The following is a 17,191-nucleotide window of genomic DNA, read 5'->3' as shown; positions in this document are numbered from 1 at the left end:
AAAATAAAGAGAGCCAACAATCTAAGGACAGCAGAAAACAAGACAAGCAGAAGCAATACTCCCTCCTAGTGTCAGCACTGAATTACTAGGACTCACAGTCCTAATTCTCCTAATTCCTATCTGTCTCCCACGCTCTCGCGCTCCTTGATGATGTTAACTCTGTGTGGAGTCATGCTTCGAGTTGCTGAAGGGTCTCTTAATTAGGTTGTAACCGCGAGCTCTGGACACCCTTGTCTTCCTCCAATACAAACAGGAACTTCTAATCACTTGAAAGTATATTTTTTTCCTTCCTTGCTGTTGTTTTTTTCTTTAAAGAAAACAAAAAGTTTGCATTTCATTTTGTTTATAACTGCATCAATGCAGAAATAATCACATTCACAGTGTGGCTGTACTCAGTGGTGGGAAGGCTTTTATAATCCACTTCCACTCAGGGCCAGCTGGATTGGAAAAGCTCTTAATGTGATCGTCCCTCCAAGCAAACATGTAAATGGAGTCAAAAAGCCCTTTTCCATTAGTACCTGCTCAGGTTGGCTCGGCACAGCTCAATGCAACTTTTAGCGTTTTCCCGTAGTACCTGATACCAGGTGCTCTTTTATTACCTACTCGGCCACAGTTCCAAGCGATCCAAAAATGTGACATGCATGCCACCAACTGGCTACTCAGTCTCCTTTACAAAATCAAAACCGCCATTCTTGAAACCTGGCAACAAGGGAAATGACTGCACAAAAACAACACCACGGTCCCCGAGTCTGACCGAGCAGCAGGTGTAACATCGCCCCGACGTCCTCCTTTATTGTGGCGTTTGTGTCACATCCAAATGATGTCACGGGACGTTCTGTCGCGTTGCTGTAATGACCCAACCCACATTAGGTGCTTGTAATGGAAAACGAGTCGAAGCGAGTCGTGCGTCCAGCCGATCTGAGTAAGTGCGAATAGAAAAGGGCTAAAAGTGTGCAGGGACTGCGTTTCACGGCTGAACTGTTTACTCACCAAAGTGACGATGGCACACTCGGCAGTGAGCTGCGCGGCACTGAACAGCGTCCTGACGAAGCGGTAGATCTGCTTCTGCTCAGGGTCGTGTTTGTCATAATCAGCAGGAACCTCGGACTTCTGCGACAAACACCAGAAAAGATAAGAATGAAATGAAATCAGATCGTTTCCCAAAGTGGAATCACAAACTGCTGCTCGATACATCAGCTTATTTCTGAATGCAGAGGTTTAGTGGTGTTGGACATGGGGCGTAAAACAAAGGGGTTATGTAAAATCTGAGACTGAAATTGTTGAGCAAATATTCATTTTAAAACACGTCTGAATGATCCAGATGGCTCCTGAGATTACACATCTCGCCACTGTGTGATCCATGTGTGCTTATGCGCCGTTTATCAGCTCATGCAATTAGTCTTCCTGATGAATCCTGACAGCTCTATAGTTTGTGTGTAATGGAAATTCATCTTCGGCTGCGGCCTTACTGAGAGTGGGTGAAGCTTCTCATCGAAAATATCTAACAACATTCTTCCGTCGATGTCTCTGGAATTAAAAAGAGGAAAAGAAATCAAAAATAGATGCATCATTTCATTGATAAGTCATTTATATGAATGAATCTGCACTTCAACCAGCTGCCCTATATGGGATTCTTACCACTTTCAGTTTATAGAAACACGTTTTATCCTAAAGCTTCCGTGTTTTTTTAAAAATATGAGATCTGTCAAGTCATGTCAATCCAACAAATTCTATTAACAACACAAAAATGTGTTCCAGGCTGCATCTTTGCGAGCAGAAATGTGAGTCACTTAAGCTGCTACATAAAACAGCCTGTTCTTCTCTGCTTTGTGGTTTATTTAAAAATGTCTCCATGCAAGCGTTATTTAGTGTCTCCACAGCCTTTAGTAAGAACACATCCCTTTGCAAAAGGATGTCAAGCTTAGCTGGATATCAAAGTATCTAAAGAGTAAAGAATTTAATCTAATCTTTCTGGGTCAGAATGAAGCAGGATGTTGCAGGGCTTTTGTATTTTGTGGAATTTTGATGCAAAAGAAATAAAAGGTTAATCTTACCTGTTCTTTATATGATAATATATTGCAAGGGCTACGCTGCAAGCACAAAAAGGTAAATAAAAATGAGTGTAAGAGGACAATAAGGGAAAAATCTTTCAATATTAGATAAAGCTGTGAATCGCTCAGATGGGGGTTACCATTTGATGGTGTATTTCAGGTTGGGTTGACTGACAGTGCTGTCATCGAGGAATATGGTGGAACAGGAGCTGTATTTCCGTCTCACTGGGCCTGGATAATGCTGGAGTTCAAACACGCCCGTACCAAAAAACAGAGACACACACGTCAATCTCTATTTCTGTCATACTTGGACGCGCCAAAGGCCTGGTATGAGGATGGAAAGTAGGGCACCTGTGAGCCCACAAGCTAATCTGTGGGTCTGTCAGCGTCTCACTTTGTTGCATGCAGGAATGGTATTTATGGTGGAGTGCATCTTTAGAGAAACATCAAAAACTTGATGAATAGCAAGTTCATCACCTTGAGTAATGACCTTTCTATTCATCGTCCATTCATTTCATTCAAAATTATTTTTAACTGGTGCACACTAAACAGGTTTATGACTTAAACAAGACGATGTTTTCTCATTTGGCCCTGCAGGAACTGATTAATGCAAATTTTGTTCAAACAAAAAAGCACATTTGCACATTTAGCTAGTCCTGTCTTTCAGGTCTCAGGGAGTGTGGACAAAGATGACCTGCACCATAACACCACGCTTCTTCTACATTTGTACTACATCTAAAGCTTTTTTTAAAAAAAACAAAAAACGGGAGGAACAATGGAAACGGGTTTGGGTTACTTTGAGGGTCATTCGGAGGACTTTACCTTGTTCTCCGAAATGTGTGTTAACTTGCAAAAAATACAAGACATTAAAATTACTAACTGCACAGCAATCATAACAGCAAACGTATTACACACAGTGGCTAATGATTCAGTTACTTACGTGGTTGATGTAAAGGCTCTTCCGTTTTTCTCGAACTGAAAAAAAAGACGAGAGAGCGCTTCAAGAATCTTTGTGTGAGTGTAGTACACAACCCTCACAGACAGGGAGCAGCATATAACCAGGCTTCTGAGCTGCCCTATTAATATAGACTTTCCCCCTGTGTATAATTATTATAAACCACATACAACAAAGCAAAGCAGCTTCAGCAAAAAACAGTTTTTACATTAAAAAACTGAGAAATTTCAAAGCCTGTGAGTATTTTCTCCCCTGCGATTGCACTGGCAAATGTGTGTTAATATGTGGGAATGAGTGTGACCTTATCAATTAATCCGTTCATCATTTAGACATACATGTCTTAATTCATGCTCAGTCATCCAGGTAAGGAAATCTTCAGACACTGAAGAATTCACTTGGATGAGTGATGAAACGTTTCTCCCACACTACGTCTACATGAACAGAATTAACTTCCTGTGATTGGACGTACATGAGTCCAAATTAAATCAGGCATAGTGACTGGTTTATTCAAGTGCAGCCAATCATCTGAGCTCATCTCTTTTCTTTTTCTTTCTGTTCATACAAATCTGGTATTTTGCTACCTTACTTCTGTTTAACGGATGTGATGATTTGTTGGTTCTATAAAGCAGAGCTTTATCGCAGTTACGGCACACGCAACAGTGCAGCAGCGCTGCGTGCGTGTCTGTGTGCATCAGTATATGTGCTCACTGTTGTAACAGAGCACACAAAGGGAAAAGGGCTGCTAGCAAAGCAAACTGGAGCAGATGGAGAGCGCAGAGCACACAGAGACACCTTGTACGTCTCATCCCATACTGTCTGTGTCTTACCTCTCTGGCACAAAGGTGCACACACTCACACTGCAAAGCACGCTGAGCTTTTTCCACTGAGCAAATGTGTGTGTGTGTGTGTGTGTGTGTGTGTGTGTGTGTGTGTGTGTGTGTGTGTGTGTGTATTTAGCAAAGAACAGCAGTCTTTGACACCATCAGACAGCTGCACAGCTTAGTCAAAAAAAACAGTAACAAAAAAACCACAAACTTAACCACAGTGATTTCTGAATAGTCATGAAACATGTGACACAAATCACAGCTTCATACTCGAGGCTGATTTCTAACTTTATCAACCATTTACATATGAAAATTGAAATATCCAGTAATTAGAGGTGTGTCATTTTAGTAACTAAATTGCAATTTCTTTGGCCAAGGCTGTGCAGTCCTGTTCCTACATCTCATGGACGGACATGTGCAATGGAAGAAATGCACGCACGCACACAGACGATATCAGCAGCTAAGCAGCAGAGACAAGTCACCTGCTAACAGAGTACGAGGAGACGATGCAGTTTGAGACCACACAGAGGGACTGTTCCCTTAAAGGGTCCAGCCCGAACACACAGTAAGCATAGTGTTACCTGCCTACCAAGCACAGACGTATACATGCTTACCTCTTTTGTTGGGCACAGCAACTGAAAAACAAATGTCCAAGTTGTCTCCATGTTTATGACACAGATACTCACAACAGGCATTATTATTAAGTGCGTCAGTAATTCATTTATAGCTGCTGGGAGTGATGAACACAGCAGCTCTCACATATGTTAGGACCACAATGCTGTGTATTGATATTTAATAACAGTATGAGAACAAAGGCCAGCAGACTTTCACATAAGAGCCTGACGATGCTAATACAACACTATCAGCACCTAACACCGGATCTATATAACAGCCTTCAGGCGACAGACTGCTCAGCTGAATCAAAAGCTTATCATCAAAGCAAAGAGATTATGTCTAAACTGGGAAATAATCTAAAAAGCTTCACATTTCAGTTGATAATAAGACATTCCTGTCATTCTAGAGGCACCCGACTGCTACAAGATCAATCTTTGTGCCTGCTAAGGAAGATCAAAACACCCCAGTGCGTCTTCAAAAATCTGACATGAAAGCAGACGGGACAGGGCTCCATCTAGAGCTTTTATGTTGGATAAAAGCTTGCTGGTCAGTGGTACTTGTGCTGATATCTGAAGTTCCACCTTCAATAAAAACAGCTTGCTATCTCAGAAAGTGGGCATATGCTACAGTCACCTCTTTGCTTGGTTGTCCATGATCCACCTGCAGTGGCTTTGCACCTACCACTGCACAGCTCACTGACTTTGCACAGAAACTCCAAGCATGTCCACAAGCTGCTTCCTCATTTTCAAACAAACCGGAAGAGATTATCCTTTACCCACAAATGTAACCCTGCATTATGCTATCCTGGCTTCATCCAAGTAGATCAGGTGTACACCTAATGGTGCGTCACTGATTACGAAAACACATTTATTAAATTTAGCTCTTCTTCATTGTAGATTAATAACAATCATGACACTCCAAATACTCTTTTCCCTCATTTAAAAGTCAGTGAAGAAATTTCAGAGAGATCTGAGATTATTAAAATGTGACAAAAGAAGAGAGCACAACTCACCATCAGTTTGTGACTTGCTGAGGAAAATGGTGCTGGCGCGGGGATGATCTGAGGGATTGTACTCCATGGGAAGATCTAAATACAGAGGAAGGAAAACATAAGCCTCAAAGAAAAGCAGCATTTAAACTGATTCAAATGATTTAATCCCAAATGTAGCTGAAAAATAAATGCTGTCAGGAAAAACAAATTGTTTAAGCTGTTAGAGAACTTGTGATGTTCTTTTGATAAAACTATATTCAATATCATATAATCATCAGGATGACGGGTACAACTTAAACACGCTGCCGGATACAACCTTTAATTTTGAGGTTATAAATGTGGGACTGGCTTCACGAGTTAACCACCTCTCGTCTAATGGTCTGAGCTAAATGAAAAACATATCTGTCAGCTGACAGTTTGCTGCACCAGCACTGTGTAAACGGTGGTTTGTAAATCAATGCACTAAGCAAACACAGCAGAAGGCTATAGATTTGTACTGAATCATCTTCTGTGCGCGCACACACACACACACACACACACACATACACACACACACCACCTAGAACCCAAAGATCTGAGAGGAGCTGGCAAGAAAAACTGCAATAAATGACGAGCACAATATCATTCAGCACTGTACAGCTGATAAAAATCAGCTGCTGAAACCTGCTTTGTACAACATTCATCTTTTGGGTATGACACTAAGTGCTTTGTACACTTATCCATCAGAGGGTGTCTGAATGTTTCAATGAGGCTTTTTTATACAAGGATCAAAAGAAACAGTCCTAACTCTGAAATATGCTTACTTGTTACATTTGTTTTAATGGAAAGTAGCCCAGGTATTTATTTCTGGCAACCCATTACAAATAATGTGTTTTAATAGAGGACATGATGGAAAATAATCTCAGGCTACTGGGAAATGTAAAAAAAAAAACGAAACAAAACCCAAAAGACACCGATAAACAGATGAGTAAAGTTGGCATTTAGAATACAACCTGATTTCATTTCTAATTTTTTATGTATTTGTACTTGATTTGCTTTTATGTGTTGCTGTAAATATACTGCCTTCCCTTGCCAGATGTGTCTGTTTAAATCCAGTAGCAGCTACAGAGCCTAGCATATGGCTGTTATGCACAGCTACTGAATGAATATATCAGTATCAATTTAGTGTCCTAGTTCCTTGTCCCAATTACATCCCATAGTCCCAGACATGCTGAAACGTGACATTTTACTGCTGAATTATAAACAGGAAATGTAGAATTCGGAGCCTGCAGACATAATAGTTTCTGTGGTTAGTGCAACAGAGAGCCACTGTTGTTTGAACAGCAGACTTTTATTTGATCTAAGGTTGATTTAATGGTGGAATTTTCTGGTGACCTGTAATATCCGGCACTAGCTTAGATGAAACCATTTGTTGACATGACTTCAGAATCTTTATTGTGCTCTGGTCTAGGTTAAACATTTACTCTCAAATGTTACAATAGCCTGAGGAAAAATTAATGATAATGTCACACTAACATTACATCGACACTGCCACGCATTAAACTCTGAACCAGAAAAGAAACAAAACTAAAATTCAATGCAAACTAGCAGCGTGGGGTGGTTAGCCAACGAGCGGCTTCCTGGCCTCCTGGATGATGTCAGTGCAACAGGAAGGGTCACAAAGAACCAACACCCAGACAGACAAACGCAGAGAAAGAGAAACTGATGTCAAGAGACAGGCAAAGAGTGAGAAGCTGATAATGAGAGAGGAAAGGGCAACGAGGGCAAGAGAGCAGAAAAATGAAGGGATGAAGATGACAGATTTGAAACATGATTGACAGAGAGAGAGAGAAACAGTAGTAGAGAAAATATAACGAGTGAAGGTGATGACAGGGGAAGCATTAGTGGAAAGAAAGTGAAAGGTGAGGGAGAAGAGTTTTGCTTGCAACCAGGGGTCTGTTCTTCGTACCTCGCTTACTACATCCAAGATCAAATCATCGCGCCAACTTTGAGCTCGCTATTCCGGTTCTCCGAAAACACCTGTTGTTGACGATTAGTATAGCTGGATGAAGTAATGTGAGATCACTGGGTGGCATAACAGGGGCTACGCATCGATAGTAGAAACACTGATCGGCAACCCTTTGATTGGTCGGCGAAAATGTCGAAGGAGCGCGCTCAGTATTTTTCGGCAGCAGAGCAAGAACTCTTGATTGAGGATTTCAGGAGTTTCAGAGTTTAATTAAAACGCAAGGGAACACTGCAAAGGCTGCAAAAGCAAGGAGAGAGGGCTGGCAGAAAGTTGCTGACAAATCAAACTCGTAAGTAATTTAATAATTACTTAATTTATAATGGATTGGATTTATATAGCGCTTTTCAAGGTACCCAAAGCGCTTTACAATACCACTATTCATTCACTCTCACATTCACACACTGGTGGAGGCAGCTACAGTTGTAGCCACAGCTGCCCTGGGGCAGACTGACAGAAGCCAGGCTGCCATATCGCGCCATCGGCCCCTCTGGCCAACACCAGTAGGCGGTAGGGTAAATTTATTATATTACACTATATTATATTATATTATATTATATCCTCTTTCACATTAGAGCCACAACAGGACCCACTAGAACATGGGAACAAGTAAAAGTGGAATATAAGAATATTCTACAGAATGGTAATATTTATCACTTATATTGCTTTTAGTCTCTTGGAAAGAGACCCTGAAATAATCTGTTTGTTTATAACAGCAACCAAGAAAAGGGCAGAGGAAAAAAAGACAGGTGGTGGTCCTGCACCCCCTCGTCAACAAGTTGGTTAAGTAAATAATATCCTCACGGGAAAATCGATATCTCTCTATGAGCACACTGTCGCGCTGAGCTAAAGGATCCTGTCTATCCCGCAATATACGCTGGATTCTGAGGACTCTCCTTATCAATCTTGCACCTTCCGCAATGGGTGGCTCGCGTATACGGACAGGACACGGCTGCGACAGACTTCCCAAATCCACCTTCGCATTTATAGCCGTGGTCTCTCATCTTGATTACACGAAGTAATTTACTATTACTACTCTAAAATATGAATTACATCTGAAATAATCAAATACATGAAATAGAATGATTAATAGTACATTTCCCTTTTTTTTGGGAAATGACCTGTATGTATCTGTATGAAATCAATAAAAGAATCAAGTGCTGCATTATCTTTAGTTACATTGATAATATTTATTTATGGACAAACAGTGGTAAAATATCGCTGTTGCTTTTGTATAAATGAAGCGGACATACCTGGGTGGCCGCGATCTAATCCTGTTTACATAAAGTAATCCTGCTCCCGAGCAGGTTTACGCTTACGGATCTGTTGCTATGACAGCAAGTCCCGGATGAGCTTCGGAGAACCGAACGATCCAAGATCACGCGAAATCGTCAACAATCAAATCCAGCTAACCTACTTAGCCAGGTACGAAGAACGGACCCCAGATCTCGCTGAGTCTTGTTGGTGTAAAGCTTTGGTTTAGTGTGCCATTAAAAACACCATGCAGTGATAAGTACAGCTGAGATCACAGAGGCTCTCTGCACAGCAGCTTACACATGCAAGCCGCTGCTATTGTCTACAAACTCTTTTGAACTTTGTGTTGGAGAGCCACTTAAAGAGCCTCAAAGGACACACACACACACACTTATATATACACACATTCATACATATATGTGTATATACACACACACACACACACACACACCACCATGATGTAGGAGGTAGTGACAAGCGATGCTGAATAAAAGATGGGTGTGTGGGAAGAAGCAGCACTGGAGGAGAACTTAAGGTAGGTTAATGATGATGCACAGTGTCTGAACGTTAGTGATGGAGAAAGTAAGCATGGAAATCACAGCTTAATGACACAGTATGATCGTGACAAAATGCCCAAATGCTCTAAATCTCTGTAGATTTAGATTTAATTTGTGGCGAGGGTCATACACCATTTCTTTTATAAATTATTACATAATGCAATTTATAAATATCTCCCCTGGAAACATTTTATTTGCCATCTACTTTGTGAAGGATAGCCATGCAATATATTCAGCTGCCTCATACTGCAGATAAACTCAAAGCAGCACTATCAAGTACTCCAGTGAGCATGCCCTGGAAGGGAAAACATACAGGAAGGCATAGAGCTTGCTGGTCAGCAGTGGTTGAACATTCAAACTAAGAGTGCAACACAAACTGGAAACAGAGACCATTCACCTTTAAAACAAAAGGTGTGACTATTACATGGTGTTGGTTTTAGATGTAAGGCACAAGGTTTACCCAATGAAACCCATCACTATTATTTCCTTTGGTGAACGACAGATGATAGGGGGTCACGAACCTGTCTTTAGGCCTGTGCAGCCGACAGTTGTTTGCTATTCTGCAGGTGCCTATGTAGATCGCAGATTTATTAACCTGTGATGCATCATTTGTACTCATTGATAATTGCATACCTGCTAGGCATGCAACAATTACTTGTACTTTGTACTTGCACTTTTTATATTTCTGCTGTATAGAACTTTGGTCAGGCATGTGTTGTTTAATAAGTGCTATATAAATAAATTATGGCCTCAAATTTAAAAAAAAGTTTAGTTGGAATCCACCCACTTTGTGTTGCCAGCACTTATTTAAGTTGTCTCTGTTTTAATAATGTGTCAGTTCAAGCCTTTCCTCTCTAATTAGCTGTTGTGATTCAGGGTATATGACATTTTCTGTTGTTTCTGTTTTTGTTTGTATTTTGCAGCTGTTTCCTTTGCCCTCATTCACTTGCTAAGCCTCATTACCAGGAGTCACGAAGGAGGAAATCTCATAGGTCCAGTTAGTGTATGAACATTTGGCACCATTTTTTTAAGGATGGATCACAGTGGAAGCAATATAATATCACACACTTTGATCATCTAAAACACCTCAGTTACTGAAGTTATGCGTGCTGCAGTAAGAGGTGTTGTTTTTGTTTTTTAAAAAAAGAAGGAAAAAAAAATCAGAGCCAGGGTGTGTCCCCCTCAATGTGTGGTCATTGACCCCTGGCGTGAGTCCACCCTATTTAAGTTCTCTCCCCCCATTTCTCCAACCTGGGGGAGACAAAAGCAACCCGGCTTCCTGCGTTTCAGGAAGTTGAGAGGAAATGAAGCAAGGGGGTGGCGGTTACTCATTGTTAGCAATGCAGCTGAACAAAGAATGGTGAGAAGGTCAGCGTGTGGATTTAAGCCATGCATGTATGAAGCTATACCCTTACATTGTACAGAATACTGATGGAACACAACTAACATGGAAAGATGAACACAAGAAGAAAAAGGGCACCGACAAAGTCGCGCCTACTGCCCCTCCCATTTCCCATTTGATAACTGAATACACTTCTACAAGTTAAAGTGTGGTCATATTAGTATATGACTGGCTGATTTTATGCTACATACCTACTGGATATAGTATTGACTCTGAGAAATAAAGTTTCCATAGTCTAGCACGTATAGTAAATTAAAGCTGTCTTATTATATTGTCTATCATATATTAATACCTGTATGAATTTTTATAAAAGCATCATATAATGATATCAATGATATCATGCACAACAATCAAAACTGTCTAAACATGCTGACAGTGAGAGCCACATGTCGGCCACCAAAGACAATTTAACAAGAGAGCTATTTCAATAACTTCTATAAAAGCACAAATCTTTGCAAAATATACAAGAAAACTGTTCTGCTAAAGTCAGAAACAACAAACTTGTTCACTTGAGGCAAAAAACCCAGCTTTGAGTATAACCAAGGTATTACCATACGTGAGGTGGAGATGGATGATGGAGAAACAAATGACTCAACCAAGCATCACTGGAGGACTCGCTAGTTGTACTCGACATGACAGGAAGAACAAATGATGGATAATTTGGAATTACTGATTTGGTTACATGGTGGAAAATCAGAAGCCTGACCCAAGAAAGAGCAGAGTTCCAAGATAAGTTACTTTAGTTATTACTTAGGGAAAACACTGCATAGGCTACTTTTGTGATTACAGTTGACTTATGCTGTCTAATTGGTATTCATAGTTTTCAATCGTGTGACCATTCACTGCCACTCAGCAAAACTACTAGTCTGTCAAAGCGGCTAGTAGTGGAGAGTCTTTAGTACTTCAGGAAAAAGAGGGATTTTTTTGTTTGCTTGGTTTTCCTCCCTGTCTTGAGCAAAGACTACTTTAATCATCATTTAATCTTGATGCGTAAATAACGCTGCTGTGGGAGGTGAAGAACAAGAAATTGTTCATTGTTAAAGCAAAAGTAAGTGTTACCAGTCCAGCTTAAACAAACTACCAAACGTAAATGTTATATTTTGTTTACTTGGGAGGGGGTTAATTTAAAGACCATAACACATGCGCTTTCTTTTAATAATAAAATAAATACTCACTAATTCAAGGCTGTGCTAATAAACTGATCAGGAAGGCTAGCTCTGTGGTCGGCATGAAGCTGGACACTCTGGTGACAGTGGCAGAGAAAAGGACATTAAAGAAACTGATGGACATTATGAACAATGCTGGGCATCCTCTGCACACGGCCATTAACAACCAGAAGAGTCTGTTCAGTGACAGGTTGCTTCTCCCCAAGACAAGAACTAACAGACTTAAAAACTCCTTTGTCCCACACGCCATCAAACTGTTTAACTCCTCTCTGGAGGGGAGAGGGAGGGGAAACAGGAGGACAAAGGAGGGGGGAACAACTAAGCTGTAGTGCCTCTTCACCTCACTGTACAATACCTTGTGCAATACTTTTTGTAAATAGTCAACAGTGCAATAGACTCAATACTTGAAATGTGCAATTCACTTGTATTTTTATTTTTTATTCCTATTTATTCTATTTATCCCCTTTGTATATTTTATTTATACTTGTCTCTGTATTTATATATGTGTGTGTGTGTGTGTGTGTGTGTGTGTGTGTGTGTGTGTGTGTGTGTGTGTGTGTGTGTGTGTATATATATATATATATATATAACAATTCTGTAACTGTAACTTCGGTCGTTGCTGTGCTTTTTGGAAGTCGAATTTCCCAGAGGAACCCACCCGAGGGATTAATAAAGTTCTATCTTACCTTATCTTATCTTCCTCTTAATTCGGAACCAAATTTATTGTTTTGCAGGATATTCAGAATGTTTTTATGCCGTGAGCAAGATGATCTGTATATACTGTGCACTAGTACACTATTCTCACTACATGCTCCCCAGAGTGGTCACGAGGAAGGCTCCATCCCCTTTGCTGGTTTTTGGTTGCCCAGCTCCAGATGGTGCAGCGTGGTACAGACCAGAGAAGACACAGTGTCAAAAAGAATCCAAATGATGAACTGAATGATGATGACTGCAGCATAAATAACAGTTTGTGAATTGAAGGAAACCACTTGACTCCTACTTTGTGGGGTGGCTGTAGCTCAGGAGGTAGAGCAGGTCACCCACTGATCGGAAGGTTGGAGGTTCGACCCCAGGCTCCTCCAGTCTGCATGCCAAGTATCCTTGGGCAAGATACTAACCCCAAGTTGCTCTCCAATGCATCCATCGGAGTATGAATGTGTGTGAGTGTAGTTAGAAAGTAGGGCTGCTCAATTAATCCAATTTTAATCACGATTACGATCTGGGCTTTCAACGATCATTAAAAATGACTGAGCCGATTATTAGCCCCTCCCTCGTGCTTTACTCTCGTGCTGCTCCGTGTGGCAAATCGAGCGCACCTCTCTGCATTTCGAACACGTGTCACAACAATTAAGAGCAGCGCCACGGACCGGTTTATGCCCGACAATATTTTCATGGACCGGCCTTTAAGGTGTCGCGGATAAATACAACAAAATAAAACTAGTACCGGTACCGAAAAAAAGAAAATTTATTCATAACACACCTGAAAATACCAAGGAAAACCGAGTAAACGATAAAAACGATAACAAAATAACGCTGAAAACCGATAAAAACCCTGAAAACTATACATTTCACGAGAGCCTCAACTCTCGCGGCCCGGTACCAAATGACTCACGGACCAGTACCGGTCCGAGGCCCGGGGGTTGGGGACCGCTGATTAAGAGGACCCGAGGGAAGTTCGGAAAGCTAAGCAGAAGTTATTTGGAGAGGAGAGTGACTGCCGTTGGTTGAAAAGAGAGGTAAAAAAACTTCAGTGGTGTGGAAACATTATGGGTTCGCGGAGTCAGACGTGAATCAAGTAGACACAGTGTGTAAACTTTGCTACAGTGTCGTAGCTGCACCACAGAGCAACACTGCAAAGTTCACTAAACATAGATGTTTACATTTTTCATTTATTTTTTATATTGCAAACATTTGCACTGTTATCAGTATTTGCACACTATTTTATATTATTTTTTGACAATCTTTAAAGTCATTATTCAATACATTGTTATTGTTAAATAAATATAGTCAAATAATCGAGATCTCAATTTCAGTGAAAATAATTGTGATTATCATTTTTGCCATAATCGAGCAGCCCTACTAGAAAGCACTCAGTATAGAGGTAGTGCTTGTGAGAATGGGTGTGACTGGGTGAATGTGGCGTGTTGTATACAGCACTTTGAGTACTCCGGGAGAGTAGAAAAGCGCTAGATAAGAATCAGTCCATTTACTCCTGTTTAACCTTAATTTACGTCAATTTACGTAACCTTAATTTTAAGCGATGTTTGCAAAGGCATCCGCGAGCTACCATGCCTGACTTTGCCCTGATAACAGAGAGATGGAGAAATCCACGAGGAGGACAGACTTACTCACACATTCACTGGACGCAGTTAGTGAATAACGGCTTTGACGGCACATCTTAACAACACTCCTATTTTGATAAGAAAACACTGCAGACTGCAGAGAAGACATGGACTGTACGTTGTCATGAGCTCCGTTGTGGTTTTAATCTGCACCTTTGAGAAAGCATGTTATCTGTTTTGTAACATTTGGAACCCTATCAGCCTATGATACGGCAATTGTGTACTTTTAGCTCTACACTACAGGAGATAAGCTGAACAGGTCAGAGTTACAGCTGCTTTATTTTCTTTTTCTTTTCCTTTCTTTTTAAGGGAACTATCTAACTAGTGTTATCCCATCTTGACACAGTTCAGTGTCTATCATGGTTACCATCAGGAATTCCTCCAAACAAACTACAATTTACTATTTAAACACTTGACACACACTGAAAATTGTTTGGTTTAATATGCAGTTACATTTCTGGGCATCAAATTGGCCAACTCTAATATTAAAAAATTGAGGTTAAAGGTCATGAGGGTGACTAAATGGCTGAAAATCCAAGTGAATGAATAACTAATGATGAACCCATATTTTTAATTTTACCACACACACACACGCACACACACACACGCACACACACACAGGCGCACACAAACCCTCAGCAGTGCCATCGCAGCTCTTTCTAACAGCTTAAATCACCCCTCAGCCTGTATCATCGATCCCCGACAGCTACCAACCTCTGTGCAGTGATGCAGACTCATCAAAGTAAAAAGAGCTGAGCTTTTATCAAAGAAAAGCCAACAGGGACAAGAAGATGAAGCAGGAAGAGTTGGGAAAATTGCACCAGAACACACCAGAAAACAGCTCTCATTTGCATGATTACAGAAAGAAAATCAATTAAAAAAAGGCTTGTAAACACGCGTCTACTCCAAGATGAGACATGTGTATACAATGTTACAAGCATTTAAAAGCGGTCAGCAGTAAGTCAAAGCTGCAGTGGCCTCAGGGCTCGCAAAATCGCTAGCCCGACGTCCCGGGGCTAGCGATTTTTCCAGTCGGGCTACCAAAATCTATCTCTGCCCTGCCCGTCGGGCTATTGTAGGAAGAAAAATATATGCCAATGCTTTTGCATTCTTTCAGAAATGTAGCTGGGTAATTATGTCATTGGCATCGGTGAGCCACTGTCAATATGTGACATATTGAAATCGCGTTTGAATTTGCGCTTGTTTTTTGCTTTCACTTTGCAATCCCGCGAACTGTGTATAGAGAGCGACAGCACTGATCTGTGAGTGATGATAATTTGCGCACCAATTCCTCTGACATCGTCTTATTAATCGTTAGCTTACTATGCAAACATGACAAGTGAAATCTCCCGCAGCAAGCTTAAACATATGAGAGGTTGATTGAGCAGAGAATCGCTGACCGTTATGTGTGTGTATGTAAAAGCAGCAGGATATATATTTTAGTTCTGCTGAGCCAAATAAGAGAGGTCAGGGTGAAGAAGTGACAGCCAAAGAAAAGCTTACCACAAAACGGAAAAGTTATGACAAATCAGACTATAAGGCAAAAAGAAAGTGCAGCTTTATGGTTTCATGGACAAAAGAATTTCTGTGGCTGCAATATGACGAGCTAAATAACCAGGGGTGCACATAAGTGGTCCGCAGGTGCGCATTCGCTGTCAAAATAAAAAACGCGCACAAGATATGAAGTTGCAACGCGTGTTTGCATACATAAGATTTTCTGGAGGAGGACAGACATTTGTTTAGAACTCTTAAAGATGTCGAAGAAGCTCCTTTAAGCAATTACTTTGGTGTTCCTCCACCTCCAAAGAAATGTCAGAAGGAGTCCGAACCACAAAAGAAGCGCGTATTCTCAGAAAAGTGGTTGCAGGAGTTGAGCTGGCTTCAAACAAATGATGAACGCACAGAGATGTGGTGCAGAATGTGCCGTGAAAATCCCACTCTAGCGGACAAAAACAGTGCTTTTTATATGGACGCAAACGCGCGTTGCAACTTCTTATCTGGTGCGCGTCTTTTATTTTGACAGGGAATGCGCACATGCGGACCACTTATGTGCACCCGTGTAAATAACATAATGTTCTGCCGGGTGTGTTGTTGGTTTTCTCTCGATTTCTGAGTCGACAAGCGCCTTTGTTACTGGGACCAGTCATTTTAAGAAAGGCCCCCATTAGAACCCATGAGAAATGCAAGAAATGCATTATTGCTCAGTCTGCAATATCTTTCCCAGAACAAACACCAATTGCAAATAACATACTAAAAATAAACCTGAAAAATCTGTTTAGAACAGCGTACTATGTTGCAAAGAGTGAACTACCACTGGCAAAATTTAGCAGTCTTTGCAAACTTCAAAAAGCAAATGGCCTCGATCTTGGTTCCACTTGTCTCTTACCCGTGACTTCAGCGGAAATTTCAAAGTCAGGATCTGACACAGACTGATTCATGTCCTACAGTTCTTACAAGTTCATAGAAATTTCTGTTCAATTAGAACCAAGTATTTGAGTTGATGATTGTAATTTTTATACAATGTTGTAATTTGTTTTTCAACATTTTTTTGATTAATGTTTTGTTTCCTTTACAATATTATACTTTAATGTATAATATTGTAAAGGAAACAAAACAGGAAACAAAACATCAATCAAAAAATTGCTCTCTTTTTTTATTCGGGCTACTTACATTTATTTTGGGCTACCAAAAACTGAAGAGTCCCTGCCCGAAGGGCTACCAGGGATTTTGAAATTTTGAGAGCCCTGGGCCTGATGATAAATGTAGGAAGTGTTGCCCAGCCACATGAGTGAATTACTTTGTGGAAAACAAATGGTAAGAAACAGGGTTCTTATTTCTCTTGCATGACTGTGTGAGAGTGTTAGAGAACAGTGTGTCAAGCCAGTCAAGAAGCAGTGAAAAGTATTGCTAAGCAGAATAAAAATAAACTGAGAGAAGAGAAGTGCCAAGAAAGTTGTTAAAATGATGAATTTGATGAGTTTTCACATTTAATGAGTTTAGTGCATATCTCCATTGGATTAAGAGCCCAT

The 17,191-nt window shown here is 40.6% G+C and overlaps 1 protein-coding gene across 4 annotated transcripts in view; it reads right to left on the bottom strand.

Annotated features, from left to right (window-relative positions):
- Positions 1 to 17,191, bottom strand: part of ccny (cyclin Y) — a 45,946-nt gene that overhangs the window by 10,967 nt on the left and 17,788 nt on the right. Inside the window, exons 2-9 of one of the 4 annotated variants that reach the window (XM_085286317.1) lie at positions 5,458 to 5,532; positions 4,445 to 4,465; positions 2,992 to 3,026; positions 2,874 to 2,897; positions 2,192 to 2,292; positions 2,055 to 2,090; positions 1,470 to 1,527; positions 991 to 1,110 (exon numbers count right to left, since the gene is read on the bottom strand). In XM_085286317.1, coding sequence (XP_085142443.1) covers positions 991 to 1,110; positions 1,470 to 1,527; positions 2,055 to 2,090; positions 2,192 to 2,292; positions 2,874 to 2,897; positions 2,992 to 3,026; positions 4,445 to 4,465; positions 5,458 to 5,532 — 470 coding nt within the window. The remainder of the gene's footprint in view (positions 1 to 990; positions 1,111 to 1,469; positions 1,528 to 2,054; positions 2,091 to 2,191; positions 2,293 to 2,873; positions 2,898 to 2,991; positions 3,027 to 4,444; positions 4,466 to 5,457; positions 5,533 to 17,191) is intronic. The other 3 variants (XM_085286319.1, XM_085286318.1, XM_085286321.1) reach the window with 3 other exon arrangements.

This window comes from Mchenga conophoros, linkage group LG9, assembly GCF_057382185.1.
Source record: "Mchenga conophoros isolate Kocher_MC1m ecotype Shallow Benthic linkage group LG9, M_conophoros_male_GT1.1, whole genome shotgun sequence".
Taxonomy (NCBI): Eukaryota; Metazoa; Chordata; class Actinopteri; order Cichliformes; family Cichlidae; genus Mchenga; species Mchenga conophoros.
The sequence above is the reverse complement of the archived record's forward strand: the minus strand, read 5'-3'. Positions and strand labels throughout refer to the sequence as shown.